This window comes from Passer montanus, unplaced genomic scaffold, assembly GCF_014805655.1.
Source record: "Passer montanus isolate IOZ18808 unplaced genomic scaffold, ASM1480565v1 scaffold9, whole genome shotgun sequence".
In the NCBI taxonomy this organism is placed as follows: Eukaryota; Metazoa; Chordata; class Aves; order Passeriformes; family Passeridae; genus Passer; species Passer montanus.
Genome location: NW_024374367.1, coordinates 17,015,711 through 17,043,587, shown reverse-complemented (window position 1 = coordinate 17,043,587; position 27,877 = coordinate 17,015,711). Strand labels below are relative to the sequence as shown.

Here is a 27,877-nt window from a genome sequence, read left to right as displayed (position 1 = left end):
AGCCTTGAGAGCACCTTGCATGCTCTAAATATAATGGTTCTGAAGATCCTAAACTTAGATTATGTATGGCTTGTCTTTGGATCATCTTGTCTCTGTCCTGTGTGAGTGATAATATTTGCTACAAACAGAATATCACTGAGACAAAGAAGAGCAAGGGGAGAAGTAGCCATGGGGGTGAGGGTGGCTTTTTACACTTGTGTCTGAAGGAGTGGGGCTGGGTGGCATGAGGTGCTGTGAGTCAGAGCTGTCGAATAGCCTGTTGAGCCCTTGCTTTACCTCTTTGAAATACGATAGTAAAACACATTTTCTTTGACAAAGCAGTTGAGGGTAGGGGATAAGAGGTGCTGAGGTTTCTTCATGCCCCGGAGTCAGTTGTGGTAACAGTGCTGTGCTGTGTGCGGGAGTCCTTATATGACAAAATTAGAGCTTCAGCCTTGCAGGAGATCACGCTAATATTTGGAAAATTTTGTTTAGTGAATATTAAATAGTGTTTCATCACTGTTATAGTTAGAGCTTATAGTTTATAGGTGGATTTATGTGGAAAATCCGTGCATTTTTGAATCTCCACTGTCACTTCTGCTTGGCCTTTGCTCCCAGGTCTGTTATGTTGTGTTGCTGAGGAACAACTGTGTCACTTAGACTCTATTCATCTGCTCTTGATTTGGTTGTCTGTTATCCTGAACTATTCTTCTGGCTCAAAGCATAGTTCTAAAAGCAGTGTCAGGCGTTGCACAGTGCCTGGGAAGCCGTGTAGCTTTAAGTCCCGCGTCGCGGTCGTGCTGCGCGCGGAGCGGGGCTCGGCCGGCGCTCAGCCTGCTCGCCCGGCGCGGCCGGCGCTCCGTGCGGCCGATGGCCGCGGCGCTGCGCGGGCGCTGCCCGGCGCCGGGGCCGCCCATGGCTGCACCGTGATGTTTATGTGGTGCTGCTGTACCTGCGTGTGCTGTGAAAGGGACTTCTGCGAGCCCACCAAGGTGAGGAGGTTGCAGGGGAGCAGTTGTAGCTGTCATGTTTGGCTGTTTTAGTTAAGTCTCCAGTAGAACTTGACCTCATTTTGTGCATCAGCCTTGGAAGCACTCCGTTTTTCCTCTGGGCACTGCTGTTGAATTTCAGTCGTTGTTTTGGTTTTTTTTAATATAGCTTTTCTTTGCTTTTGAAGCTGAGAAGTGCGAAAAGGCTCCTGTCTGAGTGAGTGTTGGAATCCATAAACAAGATCAAATGTGGTGCTGCTTTTTGGGATTCTCTGGTATTGTTGTTTTGGGATTTGGTTTCTATGATACAGTGAGTGATGAAAGAGATGGGAGATGCAGATGCAGCAGATGCAGCCCAGTGTCAGAGAGAAGTATTTGCATTGGTAGCTTTTTTAATGTGACCTCTTGTTTTGCTGTTTTAAGCTGTACAAAATGTATTTTCAGGAAGTAGTAAACAAACTGCAGAACCATATTCTTCTTGAGGTAAAAAAGGAGTAAGTGTGCTGCCTCCCATAGACCCAGTGACCTTCAGAAATGATTAAGTATTTTTCTTCTGTTTCATTGAGCTGTGTAGCTCAGCATTGCCCTTTTTTAGTCTGCGTTAACAGTAAGCTGTATCTTCCCCTCCTCCCCCATTTATTAAATACCGAAGAGAGACAGTAAGGTCTTTGATGCTCTGATCTGCAACGCAAAATAGAAGCTATTTCTCTTTGAATTGTTGCGGTTAGCTCTCCCATGCTCTGTGTTCCAGTGTTTGGGGAAAAAAGAAATCTGGGATCCAAATCGGTTTTTTGCCATAGCTGATGGTTTACCTGGGGTCTGTTACAGTCAGCAGAAGACATGGCTGAAAGGTTGAATAGTATTCCTGTTGTGTTTGAAACACATATGTCTAATGCATTTATTTCATTAACTCAGATTTTCCCAAAGGAAAATAATATCTTCTATATGTGTACTTTGTATTACTGCATTCATTAGTCTTCTCTCAAGAAAAATGCCTGTTACTGCGTTGCAGAGGTACAGACTGTAGTGGTACAGGGCAGCAGGAGAGCCCGGGGGTTACAGATGTTTCACCTCCCAGGTTGATAGATCTGCGTGCTTTGCATCTTGTCACACCTAACTTCAGGCTACTGCATCACTTCTTGAGAGCTGAAGAGAGTAATAGTCAATACAGGATACCTTGTTCTTTGCTCTCTAGGCCGGGTCAGGGTAGCCTGAACAGCTTTCCACCGTGTGTGGAGGAGATGCTGCACTGAGGGCTATCTCTAAATGGAGTTCTCTATGAGGATTCTTAGTTTTTGCAGGAATACTGAAAGCAGCATAGTGATTTCACTATTTACCTAATTCAGTGTTCCTTGTGGATTTCTGGACAAGTGCCCTGTTGCCTGACCCTGACAGGTGCTTGTCATCCCTTGAATGTGTCTTCCTCTCTGATGTCTCATTGCTTGCTGTTCTCTTCCAGGTTTCCAAAGGCATCCATGCCACGTGTCAGCCGCCCTGAGGAGGGCATGTTCATGGGCTGAAGGAACTGCCCTTGCTCACAGTGTCTTGTCCTTTATGAGCTGTGTTTGCCACTTGGAGCGATCTTAAGAGATTTAGTTGGTGCTAATGCAGGAGCACCTGCAGCACTTGGAGTAAACAAGCTGCTTTTGAACAAAGCAGGAGTCTGAAGCAGCTGTACTGCTGCTTGTATTTGTGACAAGTGTGATCTTATCTGGTAGTTTGTGAATGTTGTACTACAAAGGCTTTAAATAAGGAAATATGTCAAGAAATGCTCTATGGCAATGGCAAAACAGTATATTCAAAGGAAGCATGAATCTTATTGCTTTTAATTACTTAATATTGTATGAACTGTTGATTGGATAAAATTCAGGGAGGAATTTTGCTTATGGTCACTATGTGTTGTACCTGATTTTTAGTTACTGGAGCCCTTCAGATTAAACACTTGAAGGGGATGTGCATGTTAAACCTCAGCAGAGACACATCCCCTGAAAAAGGGAGAATCTTTGCTCTCGCACAGGGCTGTTGTGTGCAGAAGGATCACGTCCTTCCAGACTTCAGACCCAGTTTGCTCCAATGCTTTGCAAGTCAAAGTTAACTTGCAACCATAAAATTAAACTGTGTTCTTTACAAATTAGTATATAACATGCAATAATAATCTCTGTTCATCAGATAGCAGTTTGAAGCATAAAAAACCAAAACCAAAACTGCTCTGCTCTCTGGGAAGTATTAACAAAAATTTTGTCTCTCAGGTAATGAGATGTGACTCAAACACTGGGGAAAATGGGATGAGGAAAAAAAAAATCAGAACCAAAGGAAAAAACCACATATCATTTTACATAGTCACTTTCTTACAGAAGCTTGTATAAACTTGTTTCTTAATCTACCCTCTTCTGCTGGTTCCTATTCTTAACTTTTGCTCAGCTTTACCTCATTTCCTATCCTTATTTTTGTAACTTCTAGCCTGATTGGCACTCCCCACTAGAAATCAGGACCTGCTAAAGTAAACATCCATGGTTGTTATTTTGGCCGTATCTTTTGCTGTGTCATCCCTTATCACCTCCTACAAGTTCTTGTGTATAATTCAGTTCTTTCCTATTTTTATGACCAGATTGTTGCATCCATTCCCTTGGACTTCCCTCACCCTCAATGTTGCCTTGTTTATTTAGTCAACACCAATGATTTTCTGCTTGACTAGTCTAGCTTTAGGAAACCATTACTGAATTGCGCCATCAAGCCTTACTTTTTTGTGCTCAAAAATATCTTTTTCTCAAGATTTCAGAAATTTGAAGTCAATAAGGTGATGTCTTTTGGCAGCAATGCTGTTTAAAAGGAATTAAAGGGGCTGTAGGCAACCTCTTAAGGGAGACTTTACACTGCATTGTGTCAATCCCTTCTGTCTCTGGGATGTCAGTAAGTACTTGTAGGACAAGCTGGTACCTGGTCCCACATGTTCCAGTCCTGCTTGAGAGAACAGCTTGTGCAGCATTCCTTGCTTCAGCCCACCACACTGAGCTGATAGGTGTCAGGGATGCAAGTGCCTGAACCACAGCTGGGAAAGGTGGAGGTCAGCTCTGTAGCTTCAGCTACCTCTTAACCAGTTAGTAAGCGAAACATTTGCTTCCTGAGAGGTGGGGGAGACAAGCAGGGGGAACATGTGGAGCCTGCTGACCTCCCCTGCGCTGTCAGCAAGGTGCTGGGGGGGAAGCATCTGTGACCAGCAATTGCCTTCATAGACGACGCTTCGCTGGAGCTCCTCTGTGGAATGTGTAGTGTTGGTTGTGACAGAAGCTGCCTCTGGTACAGAAGTATGATGCTGTGTGGCAGCAGCATCTTTCATCATTGCTCCCAACACCAGAGAGGGCTGCAGCTGAATACCGGTCTGCTTTGGGAAGAATTTCTGCTGCTGACAGCTCTGAGGAAAAGACAGCTGGCTGCTTTACAGCTAAACTATTTTTGGCACTTGATGTGACACATGAAGTCACATCTCCATTTCATACTGAATTAGGTACAAGGCCATGGGCAAGTTGCCCTGCAGCTGGCTTTACCAAATCCCAAGCCGAGGATTTGTTCGTGTGCCTCGGGCCATTGCTTGAGGGATGCTGCTCTTGGCACCAGTGCCAAGTGAAGAAGTCCCAAGTCACCTTTCCCTCCAGTGGTGTTTCTGCTGTCTTGGGCCTGATGGTGAACCACGTGCTAGTGAACCAGATTTGGGAAAGTAGTGAGAACATCCCCAAGCACTTTATCACTTGGTTCCCAGTGAAGTCGCAGCTTGGCTCTAGAGGGAGCTGCTCTCCTGTCTGTCCGCAGGCTGTGGCAGTACAGGGTTAGGCAGGGAGCTGCTTGGCTTGGACGCCCCTAAAGAAAGGGAATGCCCAGTTGCATGCAGCATGTGTGAAATGTTTCCCCTTTGTGGTTGCCCACAGCCCTTCTGTCCTGCAGGACCTGCCCTCTCCCCTCTCTCCAGAGCAGGCTTGTGGGGTTCTGTGTTGGCAGATGTACCACTAGCGCATTCCTGTTGCAGCAGTCATCACTCATGACTGTTTAGCTACTGTGAGTCAGGTGTAAAGCCATTTCCTCTTGGTGTCACAGTGTTGGTTCCCTGCTCAAGCTGTTGTCTGAGGCATTGTACTGGAATTTTTTCTTGAATATTTTTCAGAGTAATTTTTCATTTTTTGTTTTCTCACAGTTTGTTTTTTTTTAACCCATAACCATGGTGATATTCTCATCATTTTGAGGGTTAATTGTTCATAAGCAAAGGCTGTAAAACTTTCAGAAATCCCCATTTTATTATCTAAACAATGAGCTGTGCTGTGAAAAACACACAGCAAGACTTCCTTGAGCTGTCCATCTGTTTGTGTGCCTTCCTTAGCCAGGTTTAATTTGGATTTCGATTTAGGAGCATGCTAGAGATGCCTCAGAACAGTTGCTGTCAAGGACGACCATAGGTTCCTGTGGGTGAGTGGCTGGAGCCTGTTAAAAAGCAGAGCTGCTGCAGCTTCTGAAGATTTAGTCAGTCAATACAGTTTTTCAGGGTAACTACAGTGTATCAACAAGGAATCACACTGGACATGGTTTTTGCTTGTCCTTTTTCTTGACAGTAAATCTAAGGCAGATGTTTTGTAGAGCGGGAGCATGTATGCACCCTGAGCACTTGCTGAGGGAAGGTGTAAGGTGGATTCATAAATGAATCCACATGTGAGTGAGCAGTTGCAGCAGTATTTAGATCTTCTGTCTATATTTACCTGAGAGATGAATGAACAGAAATATTCTCCCTTACATATGCTGTTGTGCAGGATTTGGAATCAGAGAAATGCAACTAGAAATAAATAGTAACCCATAGAGTTGGTGGTATCAGATGTGTGGCAGTGTTGCAGCAGACAGATCCAACTTTCTGTCACAGACAGATCCACAAATGCAGAATGTGGAAGCAGTATCTGGGAGATACTCAAAAGCTTTCTGGACATCATCCTGGGCAGCTGCTGGCTCTTGGTGGCCCTGCCTGAGCCAGAGGTTGGACCAGGTGAACTCCAGAGGTCCCTTCCAACCCCAACTGATCTGTGATTCAGTAACAACCTTTAAAAAGCAAAGCATTAGAAAAACAGATTCTTAATTCTAGATCAGGTGTAGGTAATAAAGAGCTTATTGCATCACCCAAGTGGGTGAGGCAGGGGAGTTTGTGACACTTTTTTGTTTCCTTTGGGACCTGTGATAAGTTGTGCCATATACAATGACTGTTTTGGATCCACAGGAGCAGGGCACTGACTTCTCATGAGGCAGTGGGACTGGTGCCACGTTAACCCATGTGTTTCAAGAGTCATGTGCTGCAGGTGGCATGCAAGGAGGTGACTTGTGGCTGTTGATGGCACTTAATCTGTGTTAATGGTACCTCATAGTAATTTGTGATGTTTAAGTATCTCTTCATTGTACCTGCTGGGAGTTCTGTGCGTGTTTATTCAAATGTGCACTTAGGTGTTTTAATGCAGATCCAATGAAATGGGGCCTGGGGGGGCTTTTACTCTGCAGATGCAGTCGGGCACAAAGAATGGTGGGTTTTTCTCCCTTGTGATTTTTATTTCCTCTAAGGCGTCGATTAGAGACCTTACTAACAAACCAACTCCCTTGTAACTGTCATCAGAGATTTTGAGTCTCTGCTCCTGTGCCTGCCTGAGGCTGGAGACCATCTGTCCACCTAGTTGGAGGGGTTGGCCAAGTCCCCATGCCCATCCCTGTGCCTGCCATGCACTAATGATGCTGTTGACTGGTGTTTCCAAACAGGAAGTCTAAAACCTATGACTTTCTATGAGTCTCATAGATTTTCTGTCTGTATGACTGCATTGCCTTCAGCACAGTGGGAACAGGAAGCAAAACAAGTTCTGAATGTTTTCATGGTTAGTTTTAGCTGCCAGTCAGGTGTGCAGTCGCTGGGAAGGTGATTAACCCAGGCACCTCAGGTGCTGTTAGCTCCTTTCTGGGGCTGTGCAATCTCACTCTAGCTCCCCTGTCTCACTTTGCCCTGTATGTGTTTATTTTAAGTACCATGACAATTTTCAGTCACACTTGTGAAGCTCCAGGATTCACAAGGGGAGGGAGGAGGATGCAGGAGTTGCCCTCTTGCAGCAGGCTTGCTCTGAAAGCTGCTGTTTGCTTAGGCCAGCTGCCCTGAATGTTTAGAAGCAACAATCCATCTTCTTGGTAATGATGGGTATATGCTTTTACTGAAGGAGTTTTAGGAGGGCGAAATACCTTTAAAGGAACTGCTGTATTTAATCTTCAGCAGCAGCAAAAGGCAGAATCATGAGGTGCTTTTTGGGCTGTGTGCTGCAAAATAGAGACATTGGAAAGTGTGTACAGGAGTGAAAGCGTGAGACCATTAACAGCTGAGAATTTGGTAAGATCTTGAGAGAGAGAAAGCATAAGGCCCTCACATGATTTCATCTGGTTTGAGGCATAATGCAAAAGCAGTTCTCAGTGTACCTCCTGGTGGAAGGGCACACAGCTCCTCTTAACTGGACTGTCAGATATAATGGAAAATTGTATTGCAAGGGAGATTGACTATTGAATTGTAACCCCTATTCTTATAAAAGCATTGATCATTATATATTTAATTTACCAACATCTTTTCAGGACAGATTGACCATCATCTCAAATTCGATAATATGTCATCAGCATTTCCTAGGGACCCAGTTTGTGCTAAGTCTTCCCTTTACAAAGCCTTATCAATATGGACAAAATACTTAAACTATCTCAGTTCTGTTCCAGAACTGCACTTGTTCAGCTTTTTCCTTTTGAATTGGAAAGAACCCTTTTTGTTATTTCAGAATAACATCCACACAGCTGGTAATTACAAAGCAATTATCCCAACTTGGTTTATTCTATTACTGCTGTTCTAGTTCATTTTCTACCACAGGTGTAAGGAGATAACCTGGGCAGATTTGCTGAAGTCAACTGACTTTAAAAGGGGGGGGAAGAGAAAGTTTCTACCAATTTTTTCTCTCACAAAACTTGTGTCATGAGAGCAAGAGTGTACTATTAGTGTAATTTATTGTAATTATCCATACATACACACTAGTTAGACCAAACCTGGAGTAAATTAAGCTGATAGAAGCTCTTTATTGCAAAGTAGTGTTGAAGCCCCAGTAGTTCTATGACACTGATATGTGCAGATTTCACCTGAGAGCCTCTGGGCTGCAAAAGAACTGGTGATAAGCGATTGTTTGGTTCTGAGACACTGGGTGAGTCCCATGCTCGCTCACCCTTACCACTGCCCAGAAAAAAATCAATTATGAAAAGAAAAAAATAAATTGTGGAAGTTTTGCATCAAAACTGTGAATCTTTCTGGTTTTCTTTGTCTGCCATTAAATACTAAAATGACCTTGCTCTGGAGGAGGTAGAGATTGTTAAGAATGGATTGAGAAGCCCTTGGTTCATAGGCAGTTAACAGTAATATGATTGTCTTGGTGTACTGCACAGAGCTCTGTGCTGCTCTTGGGGTGGCGGCTGGTTGGCAGAGCTGCTCTGTGGGCGAGGCACAGACCAGCTGTGCCATGGGTGCTGGGTGATGCTCCCAGGCCAGGCATGCCCTGCACAGGCAGGGTCTTTGTGTTCATCTAGGCCATAGAGAGAAATCTGATCACTGACAGCCCTGGAAAAATCTTAATGAAATTACAGTTACAATTACAAATTCCAATAAGAGGTATCTTTACAAGTGTGTATTTCTTCCAAATGCATGTCCCTACATCTCAGAGACAGCACGTTCGCTGTGCAGTACTGATATCATGCATAGTGTTGGTCCTGTGGATTAGTATTAATTCTTAGCACCAATTTTCCGTTGATCTATCCAGAGCTCCAGGGTTTCTACACCTAAACCCTCTTAAAAAAGCAGTTGATATTTCAGGAGTCGCAACAGACCGAGAAATTATATTCTATGGTTTCCAGCAGCTGAAGTCCTCTAGAAAATGAATCAATTGCTTTCCCAGGTGTCTGGTTTTCCTGTTGATGGGACAACAGAGAACCTCAGGGTTATGGGAAGAAGCCTGGCTAACCCCTGGCGCCGGCCAGTGTTGCAGCCTGCGAGGTTTTTCTGCATTAAATATGGAATGATGAATCATGAGAGAGGGTACAGTTAAGTGTAACAGCACTTCTGTTTCGTAAAGCGCATATTCACAAACACGGCCGTGGTTCTGCGACTGGGCAGTAGCGGTGGGTCAGCTGGCAGCTGTTCCAGCAGAACGAGCCGGGGAGCTGCCGGCTGGTGCAGCAGGGCCGCGGGAGCGGAGCGTGCGGGCCGCAATCGCGGCGGCTCACCGGCTCCGCGCCGGGACAGGGCCCGCGGGATCCAAAGGAACTGACGAGTGGCGACGGGCGGCGGGAGGCGGTGGCCGCGGCCCGGGCTGCGCGGCCCGGCTCGGCCTCCGTGCCGCGAGGGGGCGGGCGGGAGCCATGCACGGGCGGCGGGCGGCCGGCCGGAGCCATGCACGGGGAGCGGGCGCTGCTGCCCCGCCGCGACAAGGTATGGCGGGGGGCCGCCGGGGGGCCTCCGCCGGAGGAGCCACCGTGGCCGCGACCCGGGGCTGGCCGGGGTCGGAGCGTGGTCGGCTCCAGGGAGGAATGCCTGGGTCAGGAGCCGCCGGTGCGACTCCTGCCTGCCTGCCCGGTCCTTCGTGGGTTCGCGGCGGGTACTTGGCGGGTTGGATTCCGCCGAAACAGCCTGTAACCTTTTTTTTTTTTTTTATTGCCTCCATACGTTGGGTCTGTCTTTTCCTCCCACTCGGAGACACCTGCTCGCAGCGTTTGCCGCGGCAAGGCGTGCATTCGAGTGCCTCTCAGGCTCCATTTTTCTGTTAAAACCACTGACCGTAGTAGATCGGTTGTAGGTTTCACTGCTGCTGCTGTTCAGACAGGTGAAGCACTAGGAATGATTCGGGTGTGCTGTATTGTACAGTAAACCGTGTGGCTTCTGCTCTCAATTACCCCTTCTTGGTCTCTTCACTCTAACTGAGCCCCTGCTGTTGTACTGGTATCTTGGAGTGCTTGGTCTGCCAAACTGGGGTGCCCTATTGCACATTTGTGCTTGTGTTTTGAATTGTTTGAGGTGATTTAAGTGGAGTCAAGTATGAGAGATTTACCTTTTTTCAGCTTTTGCTGGATCTCTGTAAAACATGTGAAGGTCTCCTAATTAATACTGTCATCTGGCCAGCTGAAAAAAGGTACATTTTTTCAGAATTATATCAATTTGCCAGGTTGGTTGGCATAAAGAAGGAAAGCTTTTCTGTTGGTGAAGCTGCTGATTAGCACTCATGTTTCTCTCTCTCTCTGTGCTTAGATTGAGCGATTGGAAGTCAGCAGCTTGGCGCAGACCTCCAGTGCCGTGGCCTCCAGCACTGATGGCAGCATCAATGCAGACTCTGTTGATGGGACCCCAGATCCGCAGCGGACAAAAGTGGCCATCACACACCTGCAGCAGAAGATACTGAAGCTGACAGAGCAGATCAAAATTGAGCAAACAGCCCGTGACGACAACGTAGCAGAGTACCTGAAATTGGCCAACAATGCAGACAAGCAGCAGAGTGCCCGCATTAAGCAAGTGTTTGAGAAGAAAAATCAAAAGTCAGCCCAGACCATCTTGCAGCTGCAGAAGAAATTGGAACATTACCATCGAAAGCTGCGAGAGATTGAACAGAATGGAATCCCTCGGCAGCCAAAGGATGTCTTCAGGGATATGCATCAGGGTTTGAAAGACGTTGGAGCAAAAGTCACTGGCTTCAGCGAGGGAGTGGTAGACAGTGTAAAAGGTGGACTTTCCAGTTTCTCCCAGGCCACACATTCAGCAGCAGGAGCTGTGGTTTCCAAACCCCGGGAGATTGCCTCCCTCATAAGGAACAAGTTTGGGAGTGCAGACAATATTGCTAATCTGAAAGACTCCTTAGAAGAAGGCCAGGAAGATGGGACAGGTAGCAAGGCTCTAGGTGTTATTCAGAACTTTCAGTCAAGCCCAAAGTATGGCAGTGAAGAGGATTGTTCCAGTGCCACATCAGGCTCGGTGGGAGCCAACAGTACAACAGGGGGCCCTGTGGGAGCTTCTAGCTCCAAAACAAACACTCTGGATATGCAGAGCTCAGGGTTTGATGCAATACTGCATGAGATTCAAGAAATTCGAGAGACACAGGCAAGACTGGAAGAATCATTTGAGGACCTTAAGGTTCGCTACCAGAGGGATTACACGTTGATAATGCAGACCCTGCAGGAGGAGCGGTACAGGTATGTGCTGTGGTACTTTGTTTGGCAATCCAATGCTGTGATTGCAAAGCACCAGAGTTGGGGATGGTAGTGCTCAGCAGGCTGTTCCCAGCAGCCTGATTCAAGTGGATAGTTCTGAGGTCTTCTCAGGACTTTTCCCTCCCAGTTCTGCCTTTTATAAGTATTGCTGTCTTGCTGCTCACCTCCCTCTCTGTACAAGAAAAAGATTGTAAGGAAAAAGGTTCTTTCAAAGTGTTTTCAAGATAAAAACTGAAGCTGAAGAGGTCTAATAAGGTGTCCCAAACCCACGAGTACATTGATGCAATTACTGTTATCAGACAGTGCTTTGCCCTGCAAAAAATCCTGAAAATGTTTGGATCAAAGCAAATGACAGGGAACTAATGTGGACATAACTTGACCCTGCCTTCTCCAACACTCAGAGCCATATCTACCAGAGAAAGAAACATTCCAGCTTTCTTCAGGTTCTCTAAAAAGACATGCTCTTACCCATGTGCCAAAACTAAGATATCCCTTCCCTTCTCTGCTCAGTCCACAGTGGCAGCACTTGGGGAAATTAAGTTGAATTAAATGTCAGATGCTGACAGTGCTCTTGTCTTGGAGATTATAGGGTGCTGGAAGCAGGTGACCCATGTTTCCGTCAGTCTTCCCCTCACTGGAAGGAATGGAAAGGTGGAGCATTTGCTGCAGTACTGCTGATCCTTGATGAAGTCACGGGGGAGAGGTGACAGTGGCCTTCAGTAAGGCAGCCTGACCGGCTGCCCCCACCTCCCTGCTGAGGAAGGCTGCCCATGGAGGGGTGCTGAGGGAATACTTCCCTTTCCTTGGTGGGTGGGAGAGGCGCTCTGCAGACTGCCTTGTGCTGTCCTGCCGAGCACCTGACATCCCCCTACACGCACGCTGGGAGCAAGGGCTTGACTCCAGGCTCTGAAGGGAAGAGTTACTAGCTGCTTTTCTGCAGGCATCCTGGACAGGATTCTTAAACTTTAAATAACGAATGCAAAGCCTGAGCCCTCGTTCTGGTGAAGGACAGCACGCTGTTGTCGTGAGGTTCTTTATGGCCTTCATTACTTTGCCAGGATGTGAAACACAACCTGAAAGGCACAGCAGAGCTGCTGGGGGTGTGTACAGGCTTGCTGTAAGTGCCCTGTGCCACTTGCTGCACTGGTTTGTGCAGCGTAACATGGAGTTGCCCTACAGCTCTTTAGACATGCTTATGCCAAAACACTTGAAAAACTCTGGAAAAGTCAAACCTGCTAGGATCTGGTAGAGACAGCAGGCTCTCAGTGTGCTTTGCAGAGCTTGGGCAAACAAAGCCAGACCAACACTACTTTCTAATCCCGCTTTGCAATAATCAGCAGTTTGACTGAAGCCAGCAGCCAGCACAGCAGCTTTGGTTCCTAGTGCCTCAGTGTCATCAAGTCATCCCAAAGTGATGTGGAACTGGATCTTCTGCTCCTCAGCAGAGAGGTGCTGTTGTCTATTGCTGTGTAGGTTGTTGTTTCACACATACAGCAGCAGCCATTCATGGTGGAATGCTGAATGCAAGCATGGCACAGCTGAAGGAGTGGCCTGAAAGTACAATAGCAGACCTTGGGACTGATGTGTGCTGTCAGCTAAGTGGGCTGGTTACTGCCCAACACCTCTGAGCAAGGTTCATGTAGGTCCCGTACTAAGGCACCATGAAGTCATATCTGTTATGTGCCATTAACCTTTGCAGAGCTCTCCCCTGAGGTCAGCCCAGACCCCAAGCTCTAACCGAGGCAGCCTGGAGTGAAAAGCAGGGAGAATCTGCATTTGGCTTATAAAAGCTTAAGATAGTAATTTAGACCTGTCATTTAGAATGTTGATGCAAATTAATTAAAGGTGTGACCTTTAAAGAGGACCAGTTAAACCACACTCAGTGCCCTTGTCTTTGTGGGTAACTGCATGATCAGCAAGAGCTCATGGGTTAATCATGGTTAGATGACTACAGGACTGTATAAATGTAGATTCTTGTTTTTATAGCTTCTGTATTTTGAACCATCACAATGATAAAAGCCGACATCACCTGAGAAGTGGAAAGTGACGTGATGTGTCCAAGGGCAGAGGGCACTGCTGCCTTGGCAGGGAGGGGTGGTGCCTGTTCCTCCAACTGGAACCCCTCTTGCTCCTCAGCTCTCCTCAGAAAAAGCCTAAAAGAAGGGAAAGGAAGTTGTGGTTTAATGCTGGTAGGCTGGGGATTCAGATTAATCATAACTGGCTTTAAAAATTGTAAATATCTCCTAACTCTGCTCTGTTTATGGGAAGCTTTGAAAAACAAACACAGACTTCAGTTGGAGCTTAAAAAAAATGTTTTGGAGAAGTCTTTTTCTTGTCAGGTGACACTGTGTGTTTACATTGTACCTGGAAGCTGGAACAAAGAACATGCCATGACATTTTCTCACCTGGTCTTAATCCATTTCCTCTTTCTTAAATCATCTACTGTTTTGCAAGTTCTGATCTTTTTTCCCATTTGTGTTTGTGCAGTTTCTGTTTATCAGCCATGGCTTGCCTCACAGGTTTTCCATGACCTCCTTCATCTCCTCCCTCCCCTCTCCCTGCTTCCAAATCTTGTCTACCACTCCACGTGGCTGCCAGTTTGCTAACCCTAGTCTCTGAGGTAGGGACTCACCTGTCCAGTTGCTCCAGTTCTCCTGCCCTGGTGCAGGCCTGGTGGGCTGTGCTGCCCAGCACGTGCTGGCCCGGGAGCACTGCTCTGCTCTGCTGAAGCTGAGCCACTGAGGAAGGAAGAGTCTGACGCTACTTGGCCATCATTGTTTTCTTCTGCACCGGGAGCAAGCACTGAAATGGCTTGTTGCTAATCTCATTATTGGAAGGTGGCAGTTGTTTACTGGTACAAGCAGGGACTTTCTGTGCTATTGAGACTGAAATAAAGTTCCTGCTGAGTATTTTCATCTTGCTTGTCCCTTCAGGAACCTGTTTGTACATGGCAAAACCATAAGCTCACATATTTGGAGTGTGGCCAGTCTAAGGTTTTGGATTTCTTCCCAAGCCTGACAGCCTTGGAAAGGGCATTTAGGTCTCCCATGCTCTTGTCCGAAGAAAACCTTCAGCCGAAAGGCTAGTCACTGGTGCTCCCATTTGTCTGGGTTTAATGTAGTCCAGTTGTCACACTTCAGTCTGTCCTCATGATGTGTTTTAAAATAGATCAAAGGAGCTAAACCGCTGGGGTCTGGGAGGGTTGGCAAGGCTGTTCTGGAGTGTGGCCGGGCAGTGGAGGCGGCGTGTTGGTGTTCACCCAGGACAGCACAAAAACACCCCTGCAAAGCTGTCTGTCCTCCTTCCAGGGAGGCTTGGAGCTGGAAGTACAGGGAAGTGTGCGGGTGTCATGAGCAGCTCGTGCTCCCTGTCGGGAGCAAGCTCTGTCCTTCGTGTACCCTTCTAGGCAGAGGACTTGGAGCGTACTACAAATAACTTCTGGTTTTAGCTGTTTACTCCACTATTGGAAGCGGTGTGCTCAGTAGCATAAAGATGTACTTAGTGACAAGTAAAGATGACATGAAGGTTTGTATGTCATAGCTGTAAAAAGAAAAAGGTCCATCTTGAGAGACATCTGAAGACAGGTACTAAACTTCATTCACAGTCTACTGCAGATGTCTTTGTAGCATTAGTTTGATTAGAGTTTCTTTACACACCATAGCACTGAGTGCAGATCAAATGTCTTTTTTTATCACATCCCTCCCTTCCATATGCTGTGTTAGCTGTGCATTTTGCAACTATTACTTTAAAATGCCTTAAAGCTTTTTTAAAAAATGAGATGGTCATAATTGTGTTTCTGAGCCTTTTTCAGACCACTTGCCCAGTTCCCACGCAGTGAGCACCAGAAAACATGTGGAAATACAACACGGCTATTTAAGTGTTCCCATATCCCACACTTGAGCCAAGCACCCCAGCTATTTATTGTGTCTGTAGGAACAGCTCTGATGATCTCTGTGATACTTGTGACAGGCAGCATTGGTCTGCTGCATAGAGATGTTTCTGGGCTGGAGCTTGTTCTTCTAAGGATAAATTTCACACTTTAAATAGTAATTAAATAGTTCTTGAGGCATTTTCCATACATGAAGTGAAGTGGGATTTGATTATTCAGGGTGCTGCTATATTCACAGACAAGTTCAGTTTGTTCAATAGACCCTGGCAGTCATTAATTAGAGGCATGTATTTCATCTTAACCCTCTTGACAGGCAGTCTATCCCTTTTATTTGTGTAATACTCCCACTTAAATGCAAACCATCTTTCAATAGGGAAACTGTGGTTCTGGGCCCCGTAAGTCACATAAACCTCTCCTTGCTTTTTAAATTTGAACACCAGTAGAAAGCAGCTGGAATAAATTCATTTTCTAAATTGTAGATATTGGGACAAGAAGTAAAAAGAAGCTGAATGGAGGATGTGTCATTTAAAAAATAAGTCAGGGTAGGTTAGTGGGGGCAGGGATGTGGTTTTTTAAATAATCCAGTTCTAGCAGTTGCCTGACACAGTGAGTTCTGGAAGTGCAGGTGATTCTTGGATGCAAACTGCAGCAGTTCTGGGGTTGAGCAGAGAGTGAAGTGTGGATTGGGAACGAGCTGGTCGTTCTACAGTCTTCAGGGCAGGAAGATTGGAGCCAACCCTTCTGCTAATCATGTTCTGTTTAAATTCTTAACTATACAGATTAGCAGTGTTTCCTTATGTTTCCTGTAGATTGAGGTAGTTTTGAAGTAATTAAAATACAATTGTTTCCTGTTAGAGAACAGGATTTAAGCTGCTTGGCAACAGCTGCTTTATGAAAGGTATTTATGTGAGAGGAGGTTAAAAAATATAATCATGCTATTTGCAGAAATGCTTGAGTTTCTTTTTCTCTAATAAACACACTGGTGAATTTTATAATGTAATAACAAACTGAATATATTTCAAGTACTTGATGCTGCCTTTGGGGGTTGGAGTGGGTTTAGTTGTGATTTTTTGGTTGTTGGCAAGTTGTTGTCAGTTTTAAGTTGTGTGGGAACAAAGGGCAATATTAACTATCTGGGCTCCTTCTTCATTAGCTGGTCTTCACATGGCCATTCCCTTGTCAGTCCTGGGAAACCAGTTCTCTGGTGTGTCCCAGCACAGTTGCACAGCTCTGCTGGCACCTTTCTGGGCTCAGCCGTGTCAGCTGGCACTTGTCTTGGTTTCACTGCTGGTTGACCACATGCGTTTTACTGCTGCAGATTGTCATGCTGTGTCTGACTCCTCCTTAGTTTAAAGTAATATTGCACTGGGAGCATGAATGAAAATTCTTTTCATACTTGTCTATTAAAAACAAAACCCCAAGACAGTTTTTAAAGGCTAGCTTTTGACTGCAGATTCTAAAACACAAAAAAAAAAATCTTGAAAAAAAAGAGAAGCAGGATTTGTGTCTTAGTTTCAGAACTTGCAATTAAATTCTTCATCTAGATAAATATTTCTTATTCATCTTGTTAGGTTTTTTTTTTGTTAGGAATTAAATTCAGTGGAGTCAGAAGAAAACCAAAATTTAAACAAGGAATTATCTCTGTGGTTAATTCCTTAGAAATGTCTTGGTTATTAGTATCAAGATTCAGATGGTAAGGACTGTGGGTTAAGCTTTTTCCATCTGCTACAATGAGTAGACAGTGGAAAAAGCCCAATGGCCACCACAGCTGTGCCCATACCTTTGTTACCATCAGAGCTACCATTTCAGTTAATTTATAACTCTCTTAGTGAGAAGCAAAACCTTATCTCTCAGAATTATTATAACTCAGTTTGTTTAAGCAACCCTCTTCCTCAGGACTGCTCCTGGTCCATTCACCAGGAGCAAACTGAAAAAAAGCCTGCAGGTTAGTGATTCATGTGTCCTTCTTACAAATAATGTGATGGTATTTGTTTGTTAAGTTGCATCATTCAACTTAACAAGGATAAAGGAAAAGCAAATCAAAGATCCATGTGACCTCATGCAGAGATCAGACAGTAACAGCATGTTCTCTGAGGCATCAGTCACATGTCATTTCCATGTAATTTTTATGCCCATTACTGTTCCAACTGTGGATAAAAATGCTTAGGAGTTTATGGTATTAGTAGGGAACTGTTTGGTTTACACAGAAGTTTGGTGAATACCTCATTCTGTTCTTATTCTGTCCTCAATTTCTTGCATCACTCAACAGTTACCATGTAATTGTGTGTTTTCTCCAGGTTAGGAACAGTATCACAGCGTTTATCAGGTAGAAAGAACTAATTCCCAGCAAGAAGGTGTCAGTGCCAGAGTGTGCTGTGTGCTGACTGAGGCAGCCGTGCTGGTTTCAGTACACAGGCCATGGTGTTCATTGCTTGCTTGTCACTGATGTCATTTTGCCATCCTCTTCTCATTAAAGCCATTGTACCATGTGTTGTCATTTCTAGATGTGAAAGACTTGAAGAGCAGTTAAATGACCTGACTGAGCTCCACCAGAACGAGATCCTCAATTTAAAACAGGAACTGGCCAGCATGGAGGAAAAGATTGCCTATCAGTCTTACGAGCGAGCCCGGGACATCCAGGTGGGTGACAGAAGCAAGGACCCAAGTCCTGCCCTTTGCCTGCTCTTTCAGGAACTCATTCACTTTTGAAGTATGCCTGCGCTTCAGTATTGGATTTTATCCTTGTAGCTTTATTGCTAAACTGCTGCATTCCAAAAGGTCCTTTTTCCATCTCTGACCTGTGGGTATCTCTCCAGGTAACCTCCTCTGTAACTCAGGGCTGTGTCCCACACAGAGGGAACCTGCTGCTCAGCTGGAGCAGAGCAGGAGCCAGGGCCCACTTTTTGTGCAGGCTTTTGTATTGGACACCCAATGGGCCGTGACCCAAACACTTCTTTTACAGTAGTGTTCCCAGTACACGTCCCTGGGGTGTGGTTGTGTCACTGATTTTACAGCAGTGGTTGCATACATCTAAGAAAAAATGGCTTTGTGTGTGCACTGCATTGAGTCAGGAAACAATTCTTTCTGTTGGCTTTGAAGAAATAAGGAGGTGTTTCTAAAAGAAAAGTTTCTTTTAGTATGTAAAAAAGGCTATGAAACAGAGGTCTTGCAGTCTGAGGCCCTTCTACAAAGCAAAACAGCTGCTGACCCTTACAGAGAAAGGCCTATACAGAAACAAGTCTCTTGACTATTACAAATAATTGCTGTGGTAGTTTTAACAGGTATCTCAGTTCTGATTGCTGGTGGGAGATATTTGTAGTGTGAGCAGAGAGTTGTGGGTTAAGAGTTCTCCCTTTTTCCTGCCGAGGGGCTTCAGCGAGGTGATTTCCTCTGAAGGCCAAGCAGGCTATGCTGTTCACACACCAGCTGCAACTCCGGTTGTCAAACGTTCTTCCTGGTCACTGCTGTGTGGGGCAGCTGAGCAATTCTGCCCTGTGTTTTCAGGGGTCTTAACCATGGAGAAGCTCTCATGTTTCATTGACCCCCACAGACATGGTGCAGTGAGAAATGTAACAGGTGACAATGACCTTTAAGTTAAATTTAATCAGTGTCTGTGGACAGCGGTACAATGGCCCCTGGCAGTGTAAACAGGAGGCTCTCCCTTGGGGGAGTGTTACAACAGTTGGCTTTTGTTTTCCTCTCTAAATTCAGATAGCAGGAAAATTGAATTGAAGTGGGGATTGCTCAACAGCTTTTTTTTAAATCTTCATTGTATAATTCAATGATTTTAGTGTAAACTTAAATGTTGGGACAGCCTATTTCTCAGCACTGTTGAGGAAGAGGGAAGTGTTTTGTTGTATGAAAAACTGTTTAAGAGCATGGGCTACTGTTGCAGAGGAACAGTCCTGGTTCCTTTTTTGGTGATTAGTCTGGGAAGGACTGCTGCAGACTTGTATATCATATTTGCAGTTGGCCTATGTGTCTGGAAAAGGTGACTCTGAGGGAAGATTAGTGGAAATATTGTAACTTGGTATCTTAAAGAGCAGAAGTCTCTCTTGGTGTTAATTGCCTGAAAACCTCTCCTTCTCCCTAGCCCCCTGTGTTGCATGTCACCAGTGTTTTAGTGCAGGTTGGGTTGGTCCAGTTGGGGTTCAGCCTGGTGAAAAGGTCTGACAAATCCCCCCTGAGTCAGTGGGGCTTTAAAGAGGTGGATTTGTGCAGGGTAGTCTTCTCCTTCTACCTCCTTTCATTTTGCCTCTTCCTGTGGACAGTTCCATAAATCTCATGCTTCTTTCACTTCTAGATGTCTTTCCCCAGTCCTCGCAGAGTCAGCTGGAGCTGTGCCAGTGCCACAGCTTGCTGCAGTCTGGAGAAGACGTCCTTCCTGCAATGGCAGCTGTGCAGTTACAGCCCTAGTTCCCCTCAGACCTTTCTCTGAGCTCACAGCTCACTAAGCAAGCAGAACACAGCCGAGCCTTGGGTAGTTATTTTTGTTGATGTAGTTTTCTGCGAAGTTGCCTAGTTTTCTGAAAAGAGATCAGATAAGCATGAGCAACTCTAAGGAAGGTGATGGAAGTTGAGGTTCTGGGAATGCACATCCCAGAAGATTAAGATTTCTGGCTAGGTACAGCACCTCTGTCCTCTGAATGGCCTCTTGGAAGCAAAGCTTGAAGTGACCAGGTGGCTGGGTAGCCCCCTTCTGGCAGAAGCTGTGGGGTTTCCCAGCCTGGCGTCTCCATGTCCAGCCTTCTGGGTGTGGATGAGGCACCGTGGTTATTGTAGGCTGCAGTGCCCAGTCAGCAAGGGGCTTCTCACCACTGCTTCCTCTGCTCCCGCTGCAGGGCAGGAGCTCGGTGCATGAGCAGTGTGAGGTATGGGGATGGTTGGTGAGGTAACATTTGTGAACTTGAGTAACCCAGAATGTGCTCTTGCCCACAGGAGGCACTGGAAGCATGCCAGACGCGCATCTCCAAGATGGAGCTGCAGCAGCAGCAGCAGCAAGTGGTGCAGTTGGAGGGGCTGGAGAATGCCACAGCCAGGAACCTACTGGGGAAGTTCATCAACATCTTGCTGGCTGTCATGGCTGTCCTCCTCGTCTTTGTCTCCACTGTAGCCAACTGTGTTGTGCCCCTGATGAAGACTCGCAATAGGACGTTCAGCACTTTATTTATAGTGGTTTTCATTGCCTTTTTGTGGAAGCACTGGGATGCCATCACCGGCTACTTGGAACGATTCTTGTCTCCCCCCAGATGATGGTGGCAGGAATGGGCTGCCTCGCTCCCTCCTGGCGCTCTTGGTGAGCAAGTGTGGCAAAGATTAGTCAGCGACTACTCTGCTGAAATTTTAAAGTGTCCGAGTGAATTTGTTTACATTTAGAATAACGTTTTTTCTCTGCAAGATGCATTGCAATAGTATTTTTTAGATTTTATTCAAGAACTCTTTTGGCAAGAATCCTGGATAATTTTTATGTAGCATGGTTCTCTTTGGATGCAAATCTTAAGATTCTTTAAAGTGTACAAAAGAAAAGAATAAAATACAGAAATTTGGAGCATACCAATGGGCAATTTAAATTGTGGCTTGAACTACTGTACTAAACCTGTCAGGAAGAAGAGAACGTGGTTAGCTTAAGATGAGCAAAGCTCAATCTAGTGCACAGCCTTGAATGATGGTACCACAGCAAACCTGTAACACTAAACTTTTACTGTGAAGTCTGCTCACATTCCATGTCCGAGTGTATGCGTTGAGTGGTTTCTTTCCTTAACAAGAGAAAAACAACGTGTGGATCCCTCTCCCAGCTCAGCATCTGAGTTCGCCGTTTGTGTTAACCTGACTTCAATAACTTTCTGTAAGGCTGGCTAACTTGGCTGAGTGTATGGAGTGGAAGCCTCATGCCATACACAGTAACTGCACAGTTGTGCTACAGTATTTTGAAGTAGTCCTTGAAATACTTATACTCTTTAAGCAGAAGCCCTTGGTCGCACTTTTAAGGTTTTTTTTTAATATATGTATATTCACAGATTTAAAAAAAATCCAAACAGCATACTTGAAGAGTGTAATACTCAAACTCTCAGTGCTTCCTTATTGTTTCTAATAGGATTTTTTATTATTATTATAATTATTATTATTATTATTGGGGGTTTTTTTTGAAGGGGTTGGGAGGGTCATTACTTTTTTTTCTTTCAAATAAAGAAGTGATGTTTTTAAATGAAGAAATGCGTGAATAATTGTGAGCCGTCTTGTCCTGAAGCAGTTCTGAGGAGGGCAGAGAGTAGTTTCTAGTGTCAGCCTGTTGAATGCAGCACTGTCCATATGCCATTTGTCTGTCCTCCTGAGCTTAAAAATGCAGCATCATGGAAAACATCTGTCTTCTCCACACCTTTTTGTCATGCAGGGCTTTTTTTTTCTTTTTCCACATCTGAAGTATGTGGTATATTTGTATTTTTTGTTTGCATGTCATCTCTCATTCCTGGCCTCAGGATAAGAGCAAGGAATTTCTGTTCATCTCTTCCTAGGGAAAAGACAGGTTCTTTTGAGGAAAGAAATACTGACTCAACAGTTCACTTAACAGAATGATTATCCCAAAAATAGTTCTAATTAAAAAGAAAAAAACAAACCCTGAAAAGTGAAACCAAAGTTTTCCTCCTGTCAGGCTCTGGTAAGATTATTTGTGTGTCTGTATCTGTGGTGTGCCATCCTCTTTTTCAGCCACAGGGGCCAGCACTTGGTGCAGACACCTTTGCAAATCTTGAAAGGAAATGCCAGCTTCAAATGTAACCCCAAGTCCTCACAATGTGCCATTGCTGGTGACCTGTTGGTACAGGCAGGCAGCCCTCAAGTCCAAGGAATCTGTGTTCATTCTGTGCTGATTTTTAACTGCTGTCCCTTTCACCATAACAGTGCCAAGATTCATCTTTTGTCTTCATGAAATGTAAAAAAAAACCTCCAGGATTCTGTCACAACCATTTATGGTGTTTAGTTAGGTCTTACTGTTTTCCTTCTTTCCAGGATCAACTTCCCTCTGGGAATCAAATGTTGCCCAAGTGACCTAAACCAGCTGAAATCATACATGGGCATGTATGAGATGTGCAACATATATATACACACATACGTGGGCATTGTGCTATGATGCAGATTCTGGGTTCTGAGAAATTCCCTCAAACAAGGTTAATACCTTGAGTGTTTTCTGATTGCCAGCAAAGGCAAACCCTCCACTGTCCAACCATCTTTCTTCCTTTCCAAGGGTTCTTTTTTTCTGTAGTCACAGGAAACTCAGGTGCCCTTCCCCCAGGGATCCCAGTACACCTCTCTGTCACCATGTGCACTAATAATCTGCTCCTATCGCAATTAAAACAAAGATTGCCATTTACAGCTGACTCAAGCCAAACCTGCTTGTGCTTTCTGCAGTGCCACAGCCAGAGCAGAGGTGTGTGGCCATTCCCTCCCTTGCTCCTGGCTCCGGTGAGGCTCTTCTCTAGTGACTCATATTTCTTGGCTAACTATCATCTTCCCATTATGCAGGTTTTGTTAGAAACAAATGTGTGAACAACAGTAAGAACTGATTTGGCACATAACTGAAATACTTTGTTGCCTTTTTTTTCTGAAGCCTGGCCTTTGTACATCTTTTTCTCAGTCTTGTTCACACTAGAATTGCTTAAGGTAGGTTTTTATGTGGTCAAATCAGGAAGGAGTTAAAAGCCAGTGGCTCTGGATACTCAGTGTCTGTTGTATTTAAGGAAGTGTTTGTCCCTCTTCTTTATATCCTAATTTCATTTATTTTCTCAACTGTCATATTCAGTAAATACCATTTGCTAGCTTGCCAGAAGGTGCAGGCTTAATAGAAACTGACATCTCAGAACTCTTTGGTGAAGGCCATATACATATGGGTCTGGACAAAGTGTCTGTCTCTTTCTCTCTCAACAGTTTCTTCCATTCCAGACAGTTGTCTGCAGTAGCGTCATGTGTGATGCTGCATCCGCTTCTCATATCCTAACACAACTGCCATGTGTTTTGCCTTTTGCACTAGCAGAACATTTTGGGGTTTTCCTCCCTCTTCAATTTGAAAGTCTGTGATGATTTCTGATAGCTTAATGATGATGTTGTTGGAAATGTGATTCTAGCTTTAAAGCTCCCTTTCCTTGTACATGGTTGTGTTTGCTTTCCTGATGGAGTGTTTCTGGATGACGCGTAGAGGACAGTTTCTGCTATGGATGTGAGTGTGTGTGTGAGTACCTTTAATAGCCTCCTTTGTAGATAAAAACTTTTTAGTGACCATCTCTGAGTTGCAGAATGTTTCCCAAAACATTTCATATTCGGAGTTAAAGTGATTCAGAAATTGTTTAGATGTGTTTAGCACATACTGCCTTGGCACATAAAAAGGGAAAAATATAATGGACTGTGTAAGTTCCAAGAACAGCACCTCCTCATTAACATTCGAGGGTTCAAGTGAAGTTCATCTGTTTCCCCCATTTCCTTCAATATAAAGAAGAAAGAAAATCTTGATGCAAAAAAAATTACTTCTAAAACTTTTACAAAGTTCTTTTTTCTCTCAGCCTCATTAGTTTAGTTCAAGAATACTCAGCACGCTCCCAGCAGCTACTCTATTGGTTTATTCCAATCCTATATGTGCTTAGGTGGGATCAGATGAACTGCTGACTTAGGTGCATGTTACAGGAAAGCACTGTCTGTCAGCTTTGAAAATATGCATTTTTTAAATTGAAAAAAAGAAAAGGCATTATAACAAAAGAAGCCAAGCTACAAAGGGTTCAAGATTGAGTAGTTTTGCCAGTTTTTAAATGAATTCTGAAAGTGGCTAAAGAGTTACCCTGTGTGTCTGTGTTGTGTATGCCAGGTGGTATAGTCGTAGGCAATTGACTTAGCTGTAAGTGTGTTTTAAAAGTGTAAAAAAATAAACAGAAAAACTCACTTGCACGGGTTGAAAAGTACAGAAATGACACTTGTGAACGTAACACTGTAGTTTATAGATCTTAAGCTGCTAATTGTTGAGAGAGATTTACATTTGTCTTGTCTGATTGTCACAGATTTATCTGTGGCACTTTTACTGTATATAAAAAACTTTAAATAAAGACCTCAGCTATTAACATTGGTCTAGTTTGGATCTTTCCAGAGGGGTGGGGGCAGGGGAAGGGAGGTGCTATCATGCAGAAGAAGAAGGGTGTGTCAAAACTGCTGAGCCCTGAGAGCTTAAATGTGAGCAAGTTTTCCATAGCTCTGATTATCAGACTTCATCCTACACTCAGCCAGCCACACACCACTAGGCCACAATGAAAATAAGCTGGTGTCAGTATCTGGTCTTTGCAGGTAGAGGAAAGGAGCAGCAGCATTGCATTCATCCTCGTTGGTCTTTTCCAGCCCCCTTGTGCCTGGGACAGCCTCTGGCAGGGTCCCTGCGGCCACACTGCGACTCAATTGCAGCTCCTTCAGTCAGACTTACCTAAGAGGTGTCTGTCTTGGAAGGACCAGAAGTTGGTCCTGTATTTTTCCACCACTGGTCTGTGGCCTGCCCTGTCCCAGATGAGAACGGCCCTTGCTTCTGTGGACTTTGTCCTTAAGGGATTTCAGGGCCCACTCTGATGTGTATTTAGAGGCAGGTGCAATTGCAGCATCACCCATGTGTCTCGGGCTTGTGAAGGAGCAGTTCCAGGCTGGCTCAGTTTGGATGAGGAAGGCTGCAGCTGGCAGGACAGCACTCCGTAGCAGAAAGCTCCCTCTCCCTGAGCAGAGGCAAGAGACTGAACAATGTTGGTTGAGCCACTGCTGTAAACGAGGTATTTTGGCTACCGTGTTTCATAGAATAATTTCTGAATCCTTTATTATTTATACAAACTGAAAGTGAGCAGATTGCTCACTGGTGTGGAGAAGATACTTGTTTCTCTTGGTTTTTGGTCATGTGGTATCAGGAACAAAGAACCAAGAAGGGAATGAAAACAATGTTTTAAGGAGAAGGGTACTGAGTCCTTTTCTCTGTTTTCACAGAGATGCAAGTGCTGTAAAACCAGCAAGAGATCAAAAAAGCAAAAGCAGCTGTTTGCAGCATTTTTCCCCCTGTAATCACCTCACAACCAGAATGCAAATTCCAGCAGTTTATGGATGAAGCAAGTGCACGGTGCTGCTTTTGCTAAAGCTGTCTGGCTCAGGATGGGACACGGTTGTGAGGGTAAATGGTTCTGCATTCTTTTGCGGCGGTCCCCTGAGAGGTGCTGGCCGTGCCTCAGGACCAGCAGGGGACCATGATGACCAAAGGTGAAAGCACTGGCCTTCCACTCCCATGTCAACAGAATTAATCTGATAATACAGGGGATTAGGTGGTGTTACTCAGCTTTTTGGTTAGTCTGTGGGAAGTGGTTTGGTAGCTCCACCCAGGTCCTGGGGAACAAACAGGGATATGGCAAGCGTGCAGCCATGCTGGGTTGCAGCAGTGGAGGTGAGGAATTGGCTCATATTTCTCACTGGAGCAGTCCTTCTCCCCGGCCAAATAACATCACTTTGATGTGCTAATAGTGGAAATTTTTGCAAACAGCCAGCTCCCTACCACAAAATGCCTGTCTTCAAGTTGTCTCTTAAACACCAAATCAACTGGTGTTTTAAGTGTTGGTCAGTGGTTCATCAGCCTCAGTGGATCCTCCCTCACTGGCTGGAGTTAGAAATAGGAAGAAGGTTGTTTGCTGCCTGAGTTAGCATGAAATGGAATATCCCAGGGCAAACCAGCTCTGCTGAGTGGCTCGTACTCTAGCCAGATCCCCTCTGAAATTAGGAATAAGAGTCACCTTGTATGTGTTCTCAGCCTTTGTACCAGCCTTGTGCCAACCCTGGCCAAAGGGGAAAAAATAAGTAATATTGCCTGAGGAGAAAGGCCAGAGCAGGTTGGGAAGATGCAGTGTGTTTTCAGCCCTCCTCCTCAGTGCAGCTGTTCCTGTAGCCCTGCCTACTTTCAGCTGATACTCTCCTTGCCTTACAACCAAGTGGTCTGAAGGCATTCAAAAGTTCCTCCACTACACATAAAACTGTGTTTTCAGATTGGGGTCACCTATCAGACCTCTGTTGCAACAGCTTGAGGACACTTCTGGCTCCATATCATTGTTTGAAGAACACCTTTATGCCTAATCCTAATTGTGATCTCTAGGGGAGGAGGATGCCTGAGAGCCTGTCTGGCCAGAAGAGAGAAGCAGATGAGTGTGACACCACATTGAGCTATCTGGTCAGTCAGCTCCTCAATTCCACCTGATTCTGGCACTACTGACACATCTGCATATCACGGATGTGCCTCCCCAGTCCCTGAGGGTGACCAGGAGCTCTGGGCCAAGCCAGCTCCCGTTCCTCCTCAGCTCTGCTGAACGTGTCCCTGAACGGGATGGTGCTGACACAGATGAGCACACACTGGGGGGAGGCAGCTGCTTGGTTTGTCCTGGGAAGGACTGTGACCAGAAAGCATGGCTCGTCCTTGTCTCAGGCACACCCTGAGAGCTAAATGGGACATTTTACAAATATCCCATCCTGCTTACCTGGGCAAAGGGTCCTGAAAAGAGAACGGGGATTGTATGAGGAAGCAGGTGACGTTTCACTGATGGAGCACTCCTCAGCAGAAAACATCTTCAAGAAGCAACATCCCTCGACCCTCCTGATTGTTATCTCACACATCTTGAAGCAGTTGTGGCCCTTGGCATGGGTCAAATAGCCCTGTCCTACATGCTCAAGAACTTGGGCTATGTTCCTCCAAAAATGTTTCTTTGAAAGATCGTTTGCTTTTTTTAGATCAGCTCTCCACCTAAATTGGGCATATCGGCATTTCCCTCCACCTTTGGAAACAGACTGGCAGATAGGTATCAGCTGGCATTCCATCTGTCCCGTCCATTGCTTTCCCAGCTGGCAAAGGCGGGTTGTTGCTGGGAGCAGCCAGCCTGGCCCGGGCGGCTTCGCTCTCCCGAGCGCCCCGAGCCGGGCCCGGGGGTGCCTGGGCCGGCGGCTCCCGGCCTGCGGCGGAGGCGGGCAAACCCCGCCCCTCCGAACTGCGGGGAAGACCCGTGCTCTCGGCCGGAGCGGCCGGGAAGGAGCCGGACCGCCGCACGGCCCTGGGGCGCTGCCGCCGCGAAGTTCAGGGACGGGATGTGGAGCGGCCGGCGGGATTTCGCTCGCGGAGCTCCGCAGGCTCCGAGCCCGGCGCCCTGAGGGGACCCGCGGCCCCGGCGCCGCCTGGCGGCCGTGCCGGGCACTGCGCGGGCACCGGGAACGGGCACCGGGAACGGGCACCGGGAGCCGAGAACAGGCACCGGGAACGGGCACCGGGAACGGGAACGGGCACCGGGAACGGGCATCGGGCACGGGCACCGGGAGCCGAGAACGGGCACCGGGAACGGGCACCGGGAACGGGCACCGGGAACGGGGCACAGGGAACGGGCACCGGCACCGGGAACGGGCACCGGGAAACAGGCCGGGCACTGCGCGCGCGCCGCCCGCGGTCTCAGGCGACCCCTGGCGGCCACGGCCGGCAGCGCGGCTGGAGCGCCGGCACGGGCACCGGGAACGGGCACCGGGCACGGGAGCCGGGCACGGGAGCCGGGCTGCGCACCGGGCGCCGGGCACCGGGAACGGGCACGGGCACCGGGAACGGGCACGGGCACCGGGAACGGGAACGGGGCACAGGGAACGGGCACCGGGCACCGGGAACGGGCACCGGCACCGGGAACGGGCACCGGGAACGGGCACCGGGAACGGGAACGGGCACCGGGCA

The 27,877-nt window shown here is 46.2% G+C and overlaps 1 protein-coding gene and 1 long non-coding RNA gene across 7 annotated transcripts in view; one reads left to right on the top strand and one right to left on the bottom strand.

Moving 5' to 3' along the window:
- The window catches only part of TMCC1 (transmembrane and coiled-coil domain family 1), a 63,958-nt gene extending 39,728 nt beyond the window's left edge, over window positions 1-24,230 (top strand). For 5 of the 6 annotated variants that reach the window (XM_039733999.1, XM_039734001.1, XM_039734003.1 and 2 more), the window contains 3 exons: window positions 10,291-11,225; window positions 17,637-17,772; window positions 20,071-24,230. In XM_039733999.1, the coding sequence (XP_039589933.1) occupies window positions 10,291-11,225; window positions 17,637-17,772; window positions 20,071-20,385 (1,386 nt within the window). In that variant the 3' untranslated portion in view covers window positions 20,386-24,230. Of the gene's footprint in view, window positions 1-9,175; window positions 9,478-10,290; window positions 11,226-17,636; window positions 17,773-20,070 lie in introns of those variants that run through there. The other variant, XM_039734005.1, reaches the window with a different exon arrangement.
- LOC120514017 lies at window positions 13,213-17,600 on the bottom strand. The gene is made up of 2 exons (XR_005630401.1): window positions 13,876-17,600; window positions 13,213-13,396 (listed from the first exon to the last, which is right to left on the bottom strand). It is a non-coding gene; the product is annotated as an uncharacterized LOC120514017 (long non-coding RNA).
- Window positions 24,231-27,877: the final 3,647 nt, after the last annotated feature.